Genomic DNA, 23,047 nt, shown 5'->3' on the forward strand with positions numbered 1-23,047 from the left:
ATTAACATTGTGAGGAAAATACGACCGTTACCAAAATACGACAGACGCCAACATGTGAGGTTTCTCCCCCCGACGCCAGCGTTATGTAAATTTTGAGCAACATATCCAGCTGGCTGTGGCGGTGGTGCCAGCCTGTGAATCACCTACAATCATGCAGTGAGTGTGGGATGATGATGTAATGATGAGCAGCCTGAGTGAATCAAAATTGGACCTGGGGATTTTCTGTGTTGTCACAGATGGTAGCCGCGTGGAGGGGAGGGCTGGCACTGCTGCCTACATGAGGCACCAGTAATCCACGCATTACAGCTCCTATTAGGACTGATAACTCCAGTTGTTATTTTCAAATCAAAATGCATGCTGCATTTGTGAGCATTTTTAACAACAGCAAGTTTTCAGGAACAACAACCATAGTAGAGCAGGGTTCCCTCATTAGCGTTAACCGAGGGCCAGATTGTGAGTTTTACCAAATTGCGGCCGAGTTTTTGTTTTTCTTTTTTTTGACCAATAAATATTGTTTTATGTGCAAATGTTATGATTGTGGGCGGCCCGGTAGTCCAGTGGTTAGCACGTCGGCTTCACAGTGCAGAGGTACCGGGTTCGATTCCAGCTCCGGCCTCCCTGTGTGGAGTTTGCATGTTCTCCCCGGGCCTGCGTGGGTTTTCTCCGGGTGCTCCGGTTTCCTCCCACATTCCAAAAATATGCATGGCAGGCTGATTGAACACTCTAAATTGTCCCTAGGTGTGAGTGTGAGCGTGGATGGTTGTTCGTCTATGTGTGCCCTGCGATTGGCTGGCAACCGATTCAGGGTGTCCCCCGCCTACTGCCCGGAGACGGCTGGAATGGGCTCCAGCACCCCCCGCGACCCTAGTGAGGATCAAGCGGTACAGAAGATGAATGAATGAATGAATGTTATGATTGTCATTATTAGAAGTAATTATTTGTTGTAACAGCAGCTATAGTGGAAGTTGAAGGTCCCTTAGCAAGCTGACAGTTTTGGCTGTCACTTCAGCCTTCGTCGGAGCTGTCACTGCTTCCTTGTGATGTGTTTTTAAACGGCTCCGACAAAGATTGATGTGACAGCCGAAACTGTCAGCTAGGTAAGAGATTTTCTCTTCAGCAAAAAAAAAGACAATGCATTGTCTGGAAAAAAAACCAAACCATAAACCTATTTTAACTAATAACAAGACACGATGAACACACCCACGGAAAAATCACAAGAGCCGTGTGTCAGCTCAAGTTTCTGATTAAAGCACAGATTACTGATGAAAGGTGAGTAAGACTGCTGCATTGGGTCTGAATATTAATCAATCCATCCGTTCCTCATCCAAACCGCTTATCCTCACGAAGGACACGGGTTTGCTGGAGCCAGCTGACTCCAGGCAGAAGGCTAGGTACACTCTGAACTGGTTGCCAGCCAATCGCAGGGTACACAAAGACAAACAAGCAGTCAGACTCACAGTACGCCGAAGGACAATTTAGAGCAGGAGTGCCCAACCAGTCGATTGCGGTTGAGAAAGGTGTTAATTCAGATTTATCCCACTGGGATTGTCCCAGTTGTGACCTCAAAGAGTTTGAGGTGAATGTAAACAACAAAGATTGCCGATTCCAATACATTGTTTGTTGTTCTGGTTTATCACAATACATTTTTACCTCCAGAAAACTTTCTTCATTGATTCCTTAATTTATATAAATAAAAGAATATCTTCAAAGCATTGAATTCATTTCACCAAATAATTTTATGCTGGGAGATAAGGGCATATCTTCACACAGTCAGTGCAAATCACGTTGTGTATGTGAAGTCATTTCACTTCACAAAAATACAGTAAAAAGCCGCACCCATAAAACCAAAACATTTATGTATAATAAATCTAATATTCTTTATTTTAATGCACATGCTTGTTTGTACTGGTGATGACGGTGCAACTTCTATTTCAGGCGGTGTTGAATGTGATGCAATTGAAAATCTGGAAGCACCTCACTTTTGTGTTGGTGCACCAAAGGAAAAAAGTTACCTTAGTCCTGCTCTTGCTCAGAGGTTTCCTTATTAACCAAAACACTGCACTGAATTAAAAAGTTTTCCGCCAAGAAATTCACCCAAGTACATTTCTTATAGTAGTCCTAGTTGTCACTTGGACAAACACAGTTGTCACTCCTTGCAAATTAGACCCAATTAAAGACACACCTTTCCAAGGTAGAACTTTGCTTGGTAAATTTGTTAACGTTTAAAGAATATTGTTCAAAGAATGACTTCAAGAGGATTGCTCACTCTTTGTAGAAGTTATACTATTGAGGGATTATTTCCCCACAGGCCTGTGTTCTGACCATGCCACTCGAAAATGATTGACTGCCATGTCAGTATTATTTTTTTTTTTGTTTTCTATTTCTCTTCAGATACAAGCCTTTCTTCCCATTCCAAGTACAGTCACCTCAAGGATCGACCTCTGATTTAGAATTGTCAGTCCAGGACAGCAGACTTGTGGAAGGCCGTCTCAAAGTTACACTGATTGAATGCAGCAGGTCAGTCATAATGTTCATTTTGTTATGCTGTTCTGTAGTGCTGGTAAACCTGTCCATCTGACGTTAATCAACTATGACCGTATGTGCAATGCCTTGAAAAAGTATTTGTACTCCTTGAACTTTTTCACATTTTGCCACCTTACAACCACAAACCTCCATGTTATTTATGTCACTGCTGATTTATTATTTATAGAGGTTTTATGTGACCAAAGACCACAATGTAGCACATTGTGAAGTGCAACGTAATTTTACATATTTTTACAATTGTAGGCTAATCAAAAACCTAATGTGATGTGCATATGTACAGTCCCCTTGTGTCCATAGTTTGGACTCCAGGGGCATCCCGAGGCGTTCCTTAACCAGCCGGAAGACATAGTATCATTCCAATGCCCTAGGGTCATCCTCGGGGCCTCCTTCCATTGGTACATGCCTGGAACACCTCCTCAGGGAGATGTCCAGGAGATATCTTGACCAGATGCCCGAGCCACCTCATCTGGCTCCTCTCAATGCAAAGGAGCAGCGGCTCGACTATGAGCCACTCCCGGAGTCTCATCTTATCTCTGAGCCTGCACACCCTGCTGGGGAAACTCTTTTCGGCTGTGTGTATCCATGATTCTTTTGGTCATGAACCACAGCCCATGACCATAGGTGAGGGTATAAACATCGATCGACTGGTAAATCCAGATCTTCGCCTTGCAGCTCACCTCCCTCTTCATCACAACGGACGGACACATAGTCTGCTTCACAGCGGATGCTGCACCGATCTGCTTGTCTGTTTCCCGCTCCGTCCTCCCCTCACTTGTGAACAAGACCCCAACACTTGAACTCCTCTACTTGGCACAGAATCTCATCCTCGACCGGGGGAGCCCACCCCATCCTTTTTAGATTGAGGACTGTGGTCTCACATTTGGAGGTCCTGATCGTAATCCCAAATGCTTCACACTCAGCTGCGAATCGCTCTATTGAGAGTTGAACATCACATCTTGAAGAGCTACATGTACCACATCATCTGTGAAAAGCAGAGATGTAATACTGAGACCAACCAAACCAGAAACCCTCAACGCCTCAACTGCATCTATAAATTCTGTCCATAAAGGTGAATAACATAACCTGTGACAAAGGCCAGGATTGGCAGAGCCAAGCCCTCATTGGAAACAAATCTTACTGCTGGCAACGCGGACTAAACTCCGACACCGGTCGTATAGGGATAGAACAGCACTCCCCGCAAGATACCACAGACGGAGACATGGTCAAACACCCTCTCCAAGTCCACAAAACACATCTAGGCAGCTTGGGCAAACTCCCATGCATCCTTGAGGACCCTGACGAGGGTGGAGAGCTGGTCTGTGCTGTGGCTGGGACTAAAACAACATTGGTCCTCCTGACGGACCCTCTTCTCCAGCACCCCTGAATAGACTTGACCAGGGAGGCTAAGGATTGTGATCTCACTGTAGTTGGAACACTACCCTTCTGACCCCTTCTTAAAAAGGGGGACCACCACCCCTGTATACCAATCCAGGGGCACTCTCCCCGACCTCCGGGCAGATCTCGTATACCTCTGGGTCTTTTCTACCGAGAAGCTTTTTAACTAACTCGGTGACTTCAGTCCCAGTGGTAAGAGCGCTAGAGTAGGCATGTCAGGGGAATTCAGAAGGTCTTTGAAATATTCTCTCCACCTTGTTGAGTCGAGGTCAGCTTTGCCCCATCTCCACAATACAAAGTCTCAAATGGTGAACTGATTCCGTCTCCTGAGACACAGGATGATGGATCAGAATTTCCTCGAAGCCGTCCGGAAACTGCTTGCCATGGCCTTGCCGTACTATTCCCATGCACGAGTTTTGCCTTGGCGACTGCTGTAGGGTGTCATGGTGCATAGTGCACATATGGACACTGCTTAGGTTTCAACATTGTTCAACATGTTCATTATGGACCAGAGGTCACCAATGTGGTGCCCGCGGGCACCAAAAAGCCCTCAAAGGCTACATGAGTAGCCCACGGGCCTACTCCAAAAATGGCTCACCAGTGATGAGACACTGACCGAGGTGCTGTTTTGTGTATAGGCACAAACAACAGTTAGGACCCATAACCCCACCCAAAAGAGGATGGGGGTCACGCTCTCGTTCACTGCTACTGTATGTGCTGTCCTTCACTGGTGTGAACCCCAAAGTATGACACCTGGACACCCCACTAATGTAAATATTTAAAAAATGACAAAAATGGACGTGTATTATTCACAGGACAACGATAATATGCTCTTCTTTAACGTGGTTCCAGCGAGACTGCTGTGAAGTGTAGTCAATTACGCAAGCACTAAATTCTGGTTCTTCACGATAACATTGAGTTGTCACCCCTTCATGTGAACGATACTTGTCAAAAGTGTAGCTTATTCGCTGCCGTGGAGGTTGTGATTACTGATTTAGGAGTGAAACTGCAACATGTTTAGCAGGCAGTAGTAGCCAGCCGAAGCTTGTTGCCGAAACTTGCGATATGTAGCTACTGCAGCGTCTCGCCTCGACCTGCCGACTACACAGCTGCGGGTTACATAAGCAGCCCAATTAAGCTTTTTGGGTCAGTCTCCGCCATTCAGTCATAGGAAAAACTTGTCAGTTTTGTTATTCTTTGTTTTGCTGAGGCTCAAAATGCAAATTGCTATATTTTGTAGTTTGAAGGCGCACCCATTGCCCAGCATGCCTTGAGGGGCTTTTTTTTGGTTGTGTATCCATAGTTCTTAATAATTGCAGATCTGTTGTTGTTTTCTTATTCTTTCCAAAAGTAATGATATTCATTATTTACATTTACCTGCCTCCTTATTTATTTTCATTGACTGCTAATTTAAAGTTTGGACTTTCTTTTTGTCATGTCAGATGACTATGTTTTTCATTCTCTTCCCCGTAATGTTGTTCCCTACATGTTTCCTTTTTCAAGAGTGCAATAGGCGTACTCGTAGCCATTCGACCATAAATGTACAAATGTAACGCATTTATTATTACATTTATACCATTACATTTCACTGAACAATTTTCAAATATCGTTTGGGACTTTATAGTCAGCTCAAGAACCAAATAACAAGCTAAAATGCATATGAAGCACAAAATCCCACCGTTTTGGACGATGACGTATTTCTCACTAGACCCCATGTACAGCAAATCCAGTGGTATCTTCAGTAAACGGTGACCTACAGATGTGAAGAGGATGCATCTTGCTACCACTACTACTGTACAGGGCCCTTGCCTTTTAGCCTGCAGTGCTGGATGTGGCAAGTCGTTGAACGGATGTTAAGTGAAGAGGGCCCAACGGGAGTTGTCGACCCTGGATGATTGTTTTCACCGGCATCATAACGTAAAATAAATTATATCAAACAAATAATAATACCTTTCCCAATAATAAAAAATATTAATAATCAAAAAAAGTATCTTGACCAGAAATCTGGAAAGTCTTGTGTTTGACTGCCGTGGCTGCACTGTATGGCTTCTTGTTTGTTGAAAGTTCTCCTAAGCCGCAAACACCCTTATAGACAAAAAAGTGGGGTTGCCAAGTCTCATACACTTGCCTTACTGAACGTGTGAGCCTTGTTTTAGTGTGGTGGTTAGAGTACAGAATGATCAGATCAATAATTCATGTTCTGTCCATTACAATCAAATTGCCTTCATCTCGTAAATCACTGATGCAAAAATCTACATGCATCTTGGTTGAAACTGAGTCAGTGAAATGTTGATTGATGTTCATCACATGACAGTAACTCTGCTTTCTTGGCATATCCAAAACACAAACGTAATTTTAAATCATTTGAACGCGTTGTGGGCAGCTTGATGGAGTAGTGGTTCTTATGTTCTCCGCGTGGTCTCCTAAAAGGTGAATGTTAGGTTAATTGAGAAATCTCAATTGACCCTGTGAGTGTGACTGTGATTTTGCCCGCTTTGTCTATATGTGCCCTGTGATCAGCTGGACAATTGTGTACCAGCGAACAATTGGGTGTGGTTTCAAAGGGAGCGAATGTTGCATTCACCTGTACTTTTCCTGTCGCAAGGGGATTTCGAACATATTTCCTTGTGACAAGGAAATTCACTATGACTGTTGGTCAATGTCTGGTGAATGTTCGGCGAACATTTTGCTAACATTTGTGACCTTGACTCTGACAAACACTGACGTGAACGTGCATTTTTCTACACTCAAGCAGTCGCAATTGTCCGCCCCTCAGTGGGTTGGGGCTTTACAGCCATCATGTTTCCTGCAAACCCGAGTGGGAGTAAATTTTAAATATACTTTTGATACACTCCATAGAGACAATATAAGGAATATTTCTAATAACATTTTGGATATAGTATTGACAGATTCATTGCCAATAGTCTGGCTAGCAACAAGGTGTCAAGACATTTGGTAAAGGGTGGCAGATGCCACTCTTTGCCACCCTGTGTAAACCGCCAATGGTTTGGCTCCCAATAAATTTTGGTAACCATAACCCATTGAATTCTTTGCTGATTTTGACATGGGTTGGTTTGTGACAAACATTAGACAGGCAGATATATACGTATACCAGATGTGGGGAATTTTGTAATCTGGGCTTTCCTAACATATTAAATATCAAAGGTACTGTATTCCCAAAATGTTTTTACAAAAGAAAAAAACCCCAACAATGAACTTGACCTTTATATTAAATACCCATTGTTGTTGTTTTTTTTCCTCTTTCGACCACATTGGTCCTTTTTTATTCTATTTATTTATTTTTTTAATCTCCTGTTTTGGATTCAAATTTTTACATCCAACTCCAGTGGAGTCGGTGCATCACCAGTCATGATCATCACCGCATCCCACTGCTATTAACCTAATTATTGCCCTTATGTGTGTCAAAAGCATTAGTGAAAAGACAATTGAGTTAAAATGAATAAATAAAATCTTGTGACGAGAAATGGTAGGACGCTGGCACACTCTTCAGTCTACACTACGCATAGTGGGTAGGAGGTGTGTACTTTTGCTAGTTCAATGCTGTGTAGGCTTCTGAAGAGGATGAATATGGCGCAAATAAATGTGTCTCCAGAATGCTTTCGTATATAATGTTCTGGCGTGTTGATACACTGATATAATGAAGCAGAAATAAAATTACACAAAGAAGCTCAAGTAAAAAAGAATTTGATCGGGTACAGTACAATACAATACATTTGTATTGGTATAGTGCTTTCACAACAGCTGCACGTTACAGAACATTAAACATAAAATCACAAAAATAATACAACAGAACACATCTTCTACTTTGTACAGATTAGTAGGGTCACACCGGGAAGAATGATGCAATTATTCTTATTTTCATACTAAATTTACACTACATACATACTACATTACAATTTTAGACCTAAACAATTAGGTCTAAAATTGTAAATATAGTATAAAAAAACCCCTGTCATCTTACTGGGGGAAAAAAAATACAGGAGTGTTGAATGTTGGTTTGGAGAGAACAGGCATCACAATTTAGGAAACTGCCGCCCCCTACTGTGCTCAGGAGGCCAGTGCAAATACTGTGGACCGTGTCATTGCTGACATGATGAACTCTATTTTGCTTGTAAGGAGTTGCACGATGATGATGAGAATCAGTTTGCAGGACATTTCAGGAAAACCTCACATGGCCGTTGGATTGTATGGAAGAAGGCTGGAGCCCAAAAAATCCTTAACCCTCAAATTGCAAAACTATGAGGCAGATGTGCTAACCACAAGGCTTATCATGCTCCAGTAAATCCACTCCATCACCCTACCATCAGATAAATTAAAATTTTTACTGGCCATCCCCAGTTCATTACTTTTTATTTATTTATTTATTCATTTTTGTTGCTTAAATTTTGCCCGCAGAGAAGTGGGCTACAACGATTACAAAAATAAGTGTGTCATGTTACAATCCAAAGAAAGTGCAGGTAAAGGTTACAACGCTTTGGGACTCAAGTGAACCATGGCCCAGAAGGCAAAAAGTGGAAACAGTGGTCAACCTTCCTGGGGGTTGGCCAACCAAAATTGACCAAACAACCAAAAAAAAAAGAATGAATGACAATGTATCCAGGAGGTCACAAAAGAGCCCAGAATGACACCTCAAGAATTGTAGGCCTCTCTGGCCTCATTAAAGGTCAGCGTACATGACACTCGGCAAAAATTTTATCCGCAGGAGAAATCTGCTGACAATAAGAACATAGACTATATTTGCCAAACAACAATTTGATGATCCCAAGACTTTTACAGAAGTATTCTGTTCACTGATGTGACAAAAGATTTTGGAAAGTGTGGTTCTGTACCATCTGCTGGAAAAATGACATAAAAACCACGCTATGCAAATAGTCAAACATGGCGGTGGCAGTGTGTGTCTGAGGCTGCTTGTTTCTTAAGGGCCTGGACTTGGTGTAATTAATGGAAATGAATGCGGCTATCGACCAGAAAATCCAACAGGCAAATGTACAGCAATCATTTTCAGATCAAACGCGATTGAATAATGCAGTCTGACAATCACCTAAAAGATACCAGCAAGTACACCACATTGAGATAGTGTGGTATGAGTTTGAATAGGTCGTCCATGCTCGACGACCCTCCATTATGTCTGAATTAAAACTATTCTGTGAAGACGCAAAAAACTCATCATCAGTTATCACAAATGCTTGATATCAGTTATTGCTGCCTTTCCTTGGGTCGTCTTTGTGATGTGCAGTATCCAATTTGCTTGATGGTTGGAAACATTGAAGTATGGCAACTGTGCAGAAAAAAAACCCACAACTGAAAACGAGAAGATGGGCATATACTTTTTCACGGCACTGGATATCTTGTCTGAGGCATCCTGTTTTCCCCTTCCCGCAGACTCTTCATCCTGGGCTCATATGAGAGAGAAACCTATGTTCACTGCACTCTGGAGCTGAACAGCCACCAATGGAAGGAGAAAACCCGGAGCTCGATCAAACGAGTGAGTAACATCTCGCTATTATTTTCTCCTAATTTTTGTTGTTACTCCAAGGAGAAAAAAAATGACATACAGTGACTTGCAAAAAGTATTGGACCCCTCTTGAGCTTTTTAACCTTTTGCCACAGTCAGTGATGAAAGTCCTCCGGATTTTCATGGAAATTCCTATGGAAAATTGAGGAATAATTGCCTACAATTACAATTATAAATACAATTATATTCGATGACAACGTTGAAAGAACACGCATTTGAGTTTGTTGTTTTGCTTTCACGAACATGGCCATGTTGAGGCACTAACACTACTAACAGAAACGCCCCTCCCCTCGCATTCTCATGGCCTCCCCATATCTTGGAGATTTCGAAATTTCGATGAGAATGGAAGCCACAAAGTGCACGTGTGCACACAAAAAGCAAATGAATCATTGAATGTTGAGTATTTGAATTGCGTTTTGTGTAAACTAATTCATGCGTGATCGGCCAGGTACGGCCCCAGCGCAATGTTCAAACAGGTAGACAGGCAAGCTGACACTTTCAAGTGGTCATGGCTTGAGGAAAAGGGCTTGAACGGAGATTTTTTGTCCGACTACATTAGAAAGGTCGACAAACCTGGTAAGTCGGTTAAAATCATGTACCGTATTGGCCTGAATACAAGACAGCCCTGATTATAAGACGACCCCCTGTTTTTCAAGACTCAAGTTTGAAAAGACTTTTTGAACACCAAATAAATTTTTATACAGAAAATAATTACAGTACATCCGAAACAAATGATGATAACAATATATTTGAGATAAAAAGCATGTTATTTTGCCTCATTCAAATCTTAATATCTGAACCTTTAAATATGTATACTAAAGCGCAATCACATTCGTAAGTGAATGGCTTCTGGTTTTTGAAATGTAAATTACATCATAACGTCTCCTCAGCTGCCGGTAAACATGGACGATCTTCGACCCACTTTTCTCCAGTGTCGCTATGTTTCTCCATTTTCTGTTATTTCTTCTATTATTTTCTTCTCTTTTCTTTCTTACTGCTATTTTTTATTTATCTTCTTCGTGCTTCCGCTATTTTTATTCTTCGTGACATGGGTTGGCTTTGGCCTGGGGAGTCAAGTTCAGCATTCGCTTCAATGATATCTGGCGCCATCTAGCGTCGTGAATGGATATAATGTCTTGACCCCGAATATAAGACGACCCCCATTATTTCAATACAAAAAACACTGTTTTATATTCGGGCCAATACGGTATATATATTTATGTATTTATTTGTATATATGTATTTGTATTTTCAGGAAAGTCCGCTTTCATCTCTGCACAGTTCAGGCTCCAAACATAAAAATATACAATTGGAATTCTTTGTAAAGAATCAAGTGGGACGCAACCGTGAGGTGGAACAAAATTCAAAATTATTCAACCCCTCTGAGTTTAACTTTAAAGAACCACCTTTTGCTGGGTGTCTCTCAATTTTGCACATGCAGAGAGAAGAGACAGAAATTTTTGATTAAGTTAGATTAGATGGAGAGCATTTGTGTACAGCAGTTTTCCGATCATTTTCACAGATCCTCAATTAAATTTGGGTCTGAACTTGGACTTAGCCATTCTAACACCAGGTTATGTTCAGTTTGGAACGATTCCTTTGTTCGGCCTTTAATCATAATTTGGCAAACATCTGCCCAAGAAAGAGCAGGAGCAGCAAGTCTGCAGGAAAGTTTTGAAATGAAATGAGAATATTCAATAAACGCTGCTAAATCAAAACAGACGGATGAGCCCCCGTTTTGGTGTAACACAATTACTTCCTTCTCCGATGCGATATATTGGCTGCACCCGGAGTTATTGACACATTAATACAAGCCTATTTTCATTTTCCTTCCATTCATGACATTATCCCATTGTTGACATTTTGTGTTGGCAAAGGACATTTTGAGGCCCGAAGCAAACCTTTTTTAATTGCCGAAATTTGGAGGCAGCGCAGTAATCGCTCCAGGCTTGACTGATGACCATTTAAGTGTGAAATGCCAGCCCCAACTACTGGCTGTGGCTCCAGCAAAGCTTCATGTTGCTTTCCTTTCCTCACATATACAAATGACATTGAAAGCGGTGTGTTTTAAATATGATTTACATTTCTCAAGGGGCACTAATCATCTCGTTTGGTACAGCACCGTGTGATGAGTTCAACTCTTGTCCACTAGGTGGCAGTAAAATATAAGTTCTGTTTGCCCCGCGTGCATCACTGGTCTGATCTTTTTTTTTATTTTTTAAAAAAGGTAGCATGCTACATTTTTTATTCATCTTTTTATTTTCATTGAAAAATAATCTTTGAAGCCCTTTTATCAGTTGTTCAAGACAGTTTGGATTGGAAATGCACAGGTTACCATTTTCAAGCCAGTCTAGATGGTTAAAAATGTCTGGCAAATGATAGGGCTGAATTTGTAATAAGTAGCTTACATGGAAATATTCTTGACTCTTGGATTGTTGTTCTCTTTAAATTGAATATGTGACGCTGATATTTCTGCTTGGCAGTGCAGTAAATTCCCTCCATCGCAATGAGTATATTCCAGCGATATGGGCTGAAATATGTGCTATCTCGTTGAAAATTGTGTGTGTGTGTGTGTGCGTGTGTGTGTGCGTGCGTGCGCGTGCGTGCGAATGATTGTTTGTCTCTATATGTAACCCTGTGACAGACTGTCGACCAGTTCAGGGTGTAGTTTGCCTTCCGCCCGAAGTCAGCTGGGATAGTTTCCAGCACTGCCCTGCAACCCCTTGCATTTTGATCCATTGCTGTCAACCATTATTATCATTGTGAAGCAGAATTCACCAACCGTTGGAATGTTCGGCCACTAATATGGAATATGGGCTGGACTTAGACTATCGTCAGACAGGGTTTGTCTTAGCATTCTGATGTGTTGTCGTAAAAGCAATAATGACAGCTGCCGAACTAGCTACAGATAGAACAAACAAGATATGTCTAGCTGCACTTGCTCAATTGACTGTTGATGTTCGTCTTTCAAATAGTATTTTTCTACAGGACATCACCAACCTATTTTTGAATACGGGTATTCACCGCTGGCGAGTTCACCTGCATGTTATTTCCGAAGACATTTCTTTACGAAATGTGCCCAAACATAGCACGTTTCTGGTGTCAGTACTTGGACTCAGGCGATGAGCGATCACAGGGGCGAAATTACTCACCAGAATTTTACACCTTTTTGACTTTGGTCACAATGCAGCGTGGGTATTTTAGTTATGGTAAGCTATCTTAAACCAAAAAAAAAAAACTTGGAAGCAAACATTTGAATACAACTGCAAGTCATTGATTGCTGTCAATTAGGGAAGAGGATTTTTGGTTGTCAGTCCGAGCTCTGCTGTTGTTGTTTCCCAAATAAATGTAGCTGATAGTACAGTGTGACTCATAAATGTTTTTTTTTTCTTCTTCATGATGCATTTCTTCTTGACTGGTATGACTTGTACCCCATATCAGCGCATTCAGCAGGGCCAGTTCAAAGCACTTATATCGTTTTTGTGTTAATAAGTGTATAGAGAAGCCAATTCAGGGTGGCATTTAAGTTGGATTTATCAGCCGTCTGCAGTCGGTGTGTGCCCAGCAAGACCACTTACTTCAGGATCAAAAGGTTTGCCATCCGGAAAAGGTCATATCACCAGCTTATCTACCTTTCTCCTTTTTACTCATGATTGCAAAATATCAGCTTTCCGAGTAAGTCCTCCTGAAAGACACCTTTTTGTGGGTATCAATGGTTTTCTTGATAGGAAAAAAACGTTTCCACTCGCTTAAAAGTGGGAGTCTGTAAAAAAAATTGATTGCGAGCACCGTTACTTTAATTTTTTTATTGTCTTGAACCTTCATTAATTGTACTTCAATACTTCACATAATATCTCACGACACATATTCAATTAATATCCATTTCGAACTTGTGTACCAATGGAGGATCTACAGCCACTTTATATACTGTAAAGTGGTTTAGGTTCATATACACTTGTAGTATGTTAACAAGTGTAGTTTAATGGTAAAGTCCCTTGTCACACTGGTACATGTGCAGGCTTCATTAATTTAAGTTTGTGTTGTGTGTGTTTGTTTTAAGGACAGTTCCCAAATCATTAGCGATGTTTGTAGTTCTCCTTTAAGGTACCACAATAAATAATATCCTTGTTTTGCAACCCTATTTGATCCAAGGGCTTGATATAAATAACAATTGACCCAGTGATAAACGGCCTTTTGACTGCTGCTTGATTTTTATCGATCAAATTTCCGTTTGTTTTAGTCTTGCTGGGGAGCCATTATGTTTGAAGCAACTGTCTTTTCAAAGTCATTGAATTGTTATTGACAAATGCCATTTTTTGGGGGTTGGGGGGTTCTGTAAAGTAGTCCACCGTTTGTGAATCTTCTCTCGAAGGCATCTTTTACTAGTTATTGGAGTATTTGCTTTTTGAGCAAATACTGGAGCAATTATGCATGGGGGTTTGCAGATTGCCATGATGACATAGTGAGAAACATAGTTTTCGATTTATTTGGCATTGTGGCTTGAGTGTCGCATAGGCATTCACATTATCATTTTGAAGAGAGCTGCAATGCCCTATTTTGCGTGATGTCTGTTTGATTTTCATTGTAAATGTCTGTAGTAGCTCAACATTGAACAACAAATGCCAACTGAAAATGTATTTACGCATATTGTCGTCTCACAACATGCAGCAGAATGTACAGTGATCCTCGCTACTTTGCGGTTCCAGTGCATCACAGATTTTTTTAGATATTAATTTAAAAAAAATAGCCAAAATGCCGCAAAAGGCCGTGAGAGGCAGCAAAAGACAGCAAAACACCACCAAGTCTCATAGAGCAACATATACAGTACTACATGTTTATGTTTACTGTATTTAGTTATTTACACAATACCTGTAGAGGGGGGGCTATGTACTTCGCGGGTTTTCCTCTTTCGAGGGGGGTTCTGTTCCGCATTAACCGCAATAAGCAAGGGATCACTGCAAATGAGGGACGATTAAAAGCAAAAAATAATTCAGAAAACGGCCATCGTCCTACATTTTTGAACAGACACAGTATTTTCACCATTTGAGTCACTGTGGCAAAAATCGAAGTCCATGCTCCTAAGAAGGATAAATGGCGCCATCCTTCTTTTCAAGATCCTCTTGAGCCATGGCGTTGTCTGCCAAAACTACAAACAAACTTAAGTGTGGCACTTCACAAATGTTTTTTTCACTTTTTCACTTGTTAATTGTTCAGCTTGTCCTAGCTCTACTGAATGAGTTCTATGAAATACTGTATACCGTATTTTCCGCATTATAAGGCTTTTCGGAGTATAAGGTGCACTTTCAATGAATGGCCTATTTTAAAACTGTTTTCACATAAAGGATGAACCGCATTATAAGGCACAGAATATAAGCTACAATAGTGGCCACGGTTGCGTTTTGCATCCACAAGATGGAGCTGCGATAATGGGAATACCATACAATACAATGCAGCTTTATTTAAGTTATTTAAGTTATTTATATACGTTTTCACAACAGCTGCCGCTGTGACAAAGCACTTTACAGAACATTTAAAATACTACTAAGAAATCTGAATTTTGATCCATATATCGTATTATAAGGCACACTGTCGGCTTCTGATAAAATTGAATGCTTTTTAGGTCCGCCTTGCAGTGCGGAAAATGCAGTAGTTATTAATGGTCATTATAGCAAATAGATCTGGTGCCTATGATTTATCCATAGTACTGTTTATGTACACTTCAATATTTTGAAGCATAGTTATTCGTAACTCCTTTGTCCACATTAAATCATAGAAAAATTGTTTGGTCCTCTCAGCTTGTAACAAAAGTGTTGAAAGTAAAATCTTGTTTCTCAAAAGCTCACAATGTCTTTAGAGCAGGGCATGTATGTTTTACATACATGCATGTTTGGAATAAAGTTGGGATGTTGTATTAAACATATATAAAAACGGAATACAATGATTTGCAAAACATGTTCAACCTGTGTTTAATTGAATAAATTACAAACAAAAGATATTTAATTTTCAAACTGAAAAACTTTTTTTAAGCAAATAAACTTCAATTAAATATAGGTTGAACTTGATTTGTAATTCATTGTATTCTGTTTAACATAATGTCTCAACTTCATTGGAATTGGTATACTTTGTTGTGTATTACAAAATTTAGCTGCAAAGCTGAAAGTCTGTAGTTAAAGAGCATCTTGTTTAGTTTCAAATCCGTTGTGGTGGCGATTAGAGAGAAAAATACGAGAATAGTGTCGATGTCCAAATGCATGAATTAATGAATCTGACTGCTGACATTTAATACACAGGAGGTCAATCACAATCTGTCCTGGGATGCTTGTTGAACTCCAGTTTGTTTGCCTTTGAAAACAATTTTCTATTAAAATAATTTCCTGGGTCATCATTAAATTTTTGTGGGTGTAACGGTATGCTAACTTTTGTGTGCTGATTGTTTTGATATTCAGTGGTACCTCTACTAACGAAATTAATTGGTTCTGGGAGAAATTTCTTATCTAGAAAATTTTGTAAGTAGAGACCCGTTTTGCATGTAAATGCCCTAATCCGTTCCAGCCCCCCCCCAAAAAAATTCGTCCATAAATGTTTTCTAAAGCATAAAAATGCATCATGTTACAATTAGATTATTGCACAATAAATGACAGTTGTGCATGATGTAAAAACCAAAGGATAGCGTAAAGAATTAAAATGATGGTCATTTAACACTTAACTGCGTCCTCATCGTTTTTTAGTTACTATTCTCTCTCAGAAGTGGTTTTTGCCTGCCGTTTTGTAACGAACTAATCCAAGGACATTTGCTTTTGTCGGATTTTAAACAATCCTTCAAAAAAGGTTGACCTCAGCATAGTGAGTGATCGCCGGACTGATGAACACTTTTTCTGGGTGATTCACATTTACGTAAAACTATCGTAACTCTTCATTGCTCGAGGGTGAATGACGAGGATGCTGTATAGACACATACCTATCTATCTACACACCGAGACACATTTGGTAGAAGTCCCTCTTAGCCAACGGGATGCCAGGAAGATGCTTGGTAATACAGTATAGCTACTGGCAGAGCAGCTATATGTACTGTACTAGCTGGTTCGCCGCCCTCCGGGCGGCTCATCACCTAGTTCCTGCGGAAGGCTGGTAAGGTGATGGTTCGCCGCCCTCCGGGCGGCTTATCAGCTCGTTCCTGCGGAAGGCTGGTAAGGTGGGCCTTCGGCCCACAAAAGTGTTGTTGCTTGGTTCAACTTTTTGTTCATCTTCATTGCTTATCGCGAAAATAGAGATGTTTAGCTCTACTAAATAACTAACAATTTCATTGCAGTGCTTGTGGGTAGACAACATTTTTTCGCTAAGATGCCCGCGCGATCGTAGTGAGCCACTGCCTGAGCGGCGCAGTGGCGGCGCGCAGCGGCGGCGCGCAGCGGCGCGGTGAAGTAGGTACGTTTTGAAAAGGGACAGACGGAAGGACAGACCGCGTGCGGGACGACGCACAATATATATATAGATGTTGCGTTCAGAAACTCAGAGATGTAGCAGCCCATAGCCCATATAGTTATTTATATAGTTATATAGTTATTTTTACCTTTCATATCTTGAGATTTCTTTCGCAACAAGAGGCAATATTTTCCTGTTGAGGCGTTTCGTAACTTGAACATTTCGTATGAAGAGACGTTCGGTAGTAGATGTACCACTGTATTGCTATATTTCGTTTCTCATTCTGATTGGATATTTTGTTGTCAGAAGATGATCCTCGACACGGGGTGACAATATTGTAGTGGACTTCAAATGTCCCTCTATACATCTTATAAAAAGTGAATTGCACCAAAGTGGGCATGGTCAAGACGAAAATCTCTGATAGTTGGAGGGGAGGGAGCGGTGTATGTCTTTGATTTTCAATTCACCTCTATTTCTTGTTGTTTTGATGCTCAGTCTTAACTTAAAAAATGGTCAAGTGTCTCACTCACAGTTGGCATCCCATACCAACAGCAATCATGCTACTTCATGAACCCCTCCTCCATGCACAAACGTATGCACATATGAACACACCCTTTCCCCATCAGGCATTTGTTTGATGTTCCACTTAGGGTGTCTGTGCTTTCCATCTGCCTCTGACACTTGATTAAAGATACTTGTGGACAGCGGGCATGCATGTAAGCACACCATGAGTGATAAAATCAAAGAAGGAAAAGGTAATTTTCTATGCAGTTTTTGGATACATTTGAATAACCTGTGTGTAATTGATATCAATGTTGATGTGTTCATGGAACACTGATGACTGAGAATCAATTAATGCCCATTTGATGGGTGGAAGAAGCAGATGTATAATAATAGTGCTGTCAAGCGTTTAAAAAAATAGCGAGATTAATTATGATCTGTAATTGAACTAATTAATCTATATTTTAATCTCATCTAAAAAGTGTTGAGAAACCCCCAATTTAAATTGTTAATTCATTACATTATTGAGGCAGATCAATAGACAAAAAAAAGTGGCATTGTATGTAAACATACTTGAACAGATGCAGTGCTAGCCATTCACTTGCTTCTGTAGTTGAGACTAGTCCAAAGTCGAGCTGCAACCTTTAGTTTTGACCAATGATCTTATGGTGAAGGCATCCTTTTCCTTTTCATTTATTTGAAAAAGAATGGAGAGTAGAATTCATGTATAATTGAATTGAATTCAACTTTGTCAAATGTGCTGTACATATGTGTAACATACAGCACAGATGAAATTTCTTCCCTCTCAACATAAAACAAATAAACGGACACATTTTATGATGTAGGCCGAAATTGAGCTTGCCCTCCTTGACAGACCTGTGTGTGTGTGTGTGTGTGTGTGTGTGTGTGTGTGTGTGTGCGCGCGCGCGCGTGCGCGCACACATTGTGATAATTTTAGTTTAACCCCAGCGAGTCCCAGGGACTCGCTGATCAGAAAGTATGCATTTAGTGTCCCAAATTTCGAATTCTGAAATGGTGTACTTATTCCATTGCATATTATAATAACACAAACAACAATATACAGTACATTGATCTTAGGTTTATTTCTTATAAACAAATGCTGCAAAAATTTAATTAATTCAGGCATACAAGATTTGCTGCGAAATAGGTTCTTATTTCATCCTACGGTGCAGTCTTTGAGTTCATAAATTCTCCTCTCTTTCTCCTCTCTGCTTCCACTCTGCTTCCAATGATGCAAGGCTTTCTCAAAGTCAATTTATCGCAAATAACTATCCAACTTTAACTGCGTCCTCTGTGATATCTCCGCGATAAACTTTCACAACACTTGTCAACTTGTTGTTTTAACGGTACACAACTTGGCAATCGTCTACTTTCCGCGAGGTTGAAGGCAATCGCCAATCTCGTCTCGCAAGAACAGAAATCTTGTCACGCGAGATTACTTGACACGAGATCAAAACAATGCCGGCGCTTGTCAAACTGCGACACTACGTTGCTGGAAAAAATATGTAACGTATTTTTTTTTGTTTTGACTGAGAAATTTCCGTGCGTCCCAAAAACACACATTATTTGGAACTGTGCGTCCCGCGGGAAAATTATGCATGTAGGACGCGGGACGCAGAGATAGTGAGAAGACTGTATGTACTCTATGTATATATATAAACAGTCATACCTCGGGTTTCGACCATAATCCATTCCAAAAGGCCGTTCGAAAACCGATTAGTTCAAAAATCGACAACACACTCTTTAAAAAAAAAAAAAAAACTTTATTGAACACTGAAAACTGATTTGGTCAAGAACAGAGGCGCTCGAAAATCGAGGTTTGACTGCATACAGCAGGGGTGTCCAAACTTTTTGCCAAGGAGGCCAGATTTTATGTGGTAAAATGTTGGGGGGGCCGACCTTGGCTGACATTCTTTACATTGAACAACAATATTGTTCAACAAATTTTAGTAAGCCAGTCTGTTTCACATTTTTATTTTAATTTCAACAATCTTAAGAATTTCTTTTGGTTCATTTGAAACAGGTATATCACATGCAACTGCTTATTCACTTGACTTTTTCTTAAACAGAAGTCTCCTGAGTGCAAATTGATTGATTTGAAACATAAAATGTATCACCATGACTTTTCAATAGTCACAAAACCTTTGACTCGAACAACAGGGAAATGAACAAGCAATACACATATCCACAACTGCAAGGATCATTTGAAAAATGACATATCAGTAAATATAAACACGGAGTGATGTCTTGTTAACTCGTGAGTGATGCCCTCTAGTGTCTAAATGCTATTACTTATTTAGTGAATGCTATTACTCATTTAGCCACTAGAGGGAAGCAGTACTCAATGAAACATCACTCACCAGTCTACGAGACCTCAGTCAATGCAACACGTGTTCCATTGCGCCCAACCTGCGGGCCAGACGGCACTGATTTTATGACAGGGGCCGAGGGCCGGATGAAATTCGACCGCGGGCCGGACTTTGGACATGCCTGGCATACAGTATGTATGTGTGTGTGTCTATATCTATAGACACGCACACACACACACGCATACGCATACATTCCCACAAAAGACTTGGCTGTGTAGCTTCCAGTCCTGTGTGGGTTATTATTATTCATTCATTCATTCATTCATTCATCATCCGAGCCGCTTGATCCTCACTAGGGTCGCGGGGGGTGCTGGAGCCTATCCCAGCTGTCTCCGGGCAGTAGGCGGGGGACACCCTGAATCGGTTGCCAGCCAATCGCAGGGCACACAGAAACGAACAACCATTCGCACTCACACTCACACCTAGGGACAATTTAGAGTGTTCAATCAGCCTGCCATGCATGTTTTTGGGAATGTGGGAGGAAACCGGAGTAGCCGGAGAAAACCCACGCAGGCCCGGGGAGAACATGCAAACTCCACACAGGGAGGCCGGAGCTGGAATCGAACCCGGTACCTCTGCACTGTGAAGCCGACGTGCTAACCACTGGAGTACCGGGCCGCCGGTTATTAAGATAAGATATCCTTTATTCGTCCCACACTGGGGAAATTTACAGCCTCCAGCAGCAAGAATGTATGTAGAAAGAAGAAAGAAGACAGAGAAAAAAAACAACAAACATCTTTCAATTAAATGCAATATAAACACAACATGGATAAATCGCAGTACTATTTACAATTTTCCTTCACATCATTTATTCATTCATTCATTCATTCATCTTCCGTAACGCTTGATCCTCACTAGGGTCGCGGGGGGTGCTGGAGCCCATCCAAGCCGTCTCCGGGCAGTAGGCGGGGGACACCCTGAATCGGTTGCCAGCCAATCCAATCGCAGGGCACACAGAAACGAACAACCATTCATTCGCACTCACACTCACACCTAGGGACAATTTAGAGTGTTCAATCAGCCTGCCATGCATATTTTTGGAATGTGGGAGGAAACCGGAGCACCCGGAGAAAACCCACGCAGGCCCGGGGAGAACATGCAAACTCCACACAGGGAGGCCGGAGCTGGAATCGAATCCGGTACCCCTGCACTGTGAAGCCGACGTGCTAACCACTGGACTACCGGGCCGCTCACATCATTTAATTATTATTATTATCATGATTGTTATTTTTTATTCATCAGCCTGACAGCAGTTGGTAGGAACGAGCGTCGGTATCTCTCCTTCTTGCAGCGCGGGTGTAACAGTCTCTGGCTGAAGGAGCTACCAAGTGCTGTCAGGGCGGGCTGGAGGGGGTGGGAGGGACTGGCCATCATGGCTTTTAGCTTAGTTAGCATCCTTCTGTTGCCCACCTCCTCCAGAGTGTCAAGGGAGCAACCCAGGACAGAACTGGCCTTCCTGACCAAGTCGCTCCAGTCTCTTTCTGTCCCGGGCTGAGATGCTGCCTGACCAGCAGACAATGCCATAATGGATGGCCGAGGCCACCACCGAGTTATAGAACGTCTTAAGGAGTGACCCCTGAACCCCAAAAGACCTGCGTTTCCTGAGTAGGAAGAGTCGGCTCTGTCCTTTCCTAATCAGGGTGTCCGTGTTTGTAGACCAGTCCAGTTTGTCGTTCAGAAGAACACCAAGGTACTTGTAGGAGGTCACCCTCTCTATGTCCATACCCTGGATGTTCATCGGTGCTGGTGAGGACTTTTTCCTGCAGAAATCCACAACCAACTCCTTAGTTTTCCTAGGGTTGATCTGGAGGAGATTCTGCTGGCACCAGTCCACAAAGTCCTTTGTCAGTCCCCTGTACTCCCGATCGTCCCCTTCTGTAATGAGGCCAACAATCGCAGAGTCATCGGAGAACTTCTGAAGGTGGCAGTTTGGAGTGACGTGTCTGAAGTCCGAGGTGTAGAGGATGAACAGGAATGGAGGAATTATTATTTCGTTTTTTTTTTGGTCCAATCAGATTTCAGTTTCGATGAGTTGCCATGCACATATTGCGTCCAGCGCCTTATGGACCTTGAGTGCAGGCCTTGACCACACACACACACGCGCACACGCGCGCGCATATACACAAAATTTTCAGCAGTGTGTATATATATAATATATATATATATATATATATAAAATATACACACACACACACACAGTAATCCCTCGTTTATCGGAGTTAATGGGGACCAAAACCACCCACGATAAACGAAAATGCTCGAAGTAGCGACCAATTAACATATACAGGTAAAAAAAAAAAATTAGTCCGCAAATGGTCCGCAAGAAGCTACAAAACAACAGCGAGTCACATAGAGCAATATATACAGTACAGTACTCCATGTATATGAAAAAAAATGATTTTTTTTATTAATGTTTGAAAAAGTCAGCGATGCACTGAAGCCGCGATAAACGAACCGCGAAATAGCGAGGTATCACTGTATATAATATACAGTATATCTATAATCTATCTATAGATAGATATAATGTGTGTGCATATAACATTCAGATTTAAGTGTGTGAAATCCTACTGTCTCACTGCAAAAGTCTGGTCCGATGGATCCCATCACCTCTAGTAATTTTCCATTTTGTGTCGATTGACAGATGCCACATTCATCATCTGTTTCCGTTTTTCCGTGCCAATTATGTGTCTTATTCTAATTCTGTTTGACAATTGGTAGCCGCACAGTGAAAATTAGATTAAAGACCAGCGATTTTCCCAACCACATGTTTTTGTTTGCTTGTAATCACTTCTTCTCCTGATCAATTTTCCTCAAGGGGGGAGTAAATTGAGCAGGTGCTTTGTGCATGACAGTGAGAGGCACAGCCACATTACAGGTTTCCTGCTATTTTAATTCAGAAAGCTTTTTGATGATCATAGAGCATGTGTTATATAGTCAGGAAATTACATTTACATTATTGGCTCTTGACTGCTACCTTTGGCTCTTCTACTATCTACAATAATGAAACATTAGTCACATACTTGGCTGCAGGTATTTCATAATACAAATAACCTTTCTTCTATCAGTTTTTGCTCTCTAACCCTGGGCTTGGTCGACTTGATTATCTGAAAACCTTTCAACAGTTGGATTGAGCTTCGTTTTCGTTTCACACGGCTTTTTTTCTATATAACCAGGGTGTGGCCTTTTGTTTTTTTCACTTGGATTACTTCCAAGTTAGGTTGGATTGTTATCTCGGATATAGAGGATCTCAATTTAATTT

General features: G+C 41.2%; 1 protein-coding gene across 2 annotated transcripts in view; it reads left to right on the forward strand.

The window, feature by feature from the left end:
- pdzd8 (PDZ domain containing 8) overlaps positions 1–23,047 on the forward strand; it is a 50,011-nt gene that overhangs the window by 9,947 nt on the left and 17,017 nt on the right. For both annotated transcript variants that reach the window (XM_052081021.1, XM_052081020.1), the window contains exons 2-3: positions 2,392–2,517; positions 9,343–9,445. In XM_052081021.1, the coding sequence (XP_051936981.1) occupies positions 2,392–2,517; positions 9,343–9,445 (229 nt within the window). The remainder of the gene's footprint in view (positions 1–2,391; positions 2,518–9,342; positions 9,446–23,047) is intronic.

The sequence above is a fragment of the Hippocampus zosterae genome, chromosome 11 (genome assembly GCF_025434085.1).
Source record: "Hippocampus zosterae strain Florida chromosome 11, ASM2543408v3, whole genome shotgun sequence".
Lineage (NCBI taxonomy): Eukaryota > Metazoa > Chordata > Actinopteri > Syngnathiformes > Syngnathidae > Hippocampus > Hippocampus zosterae.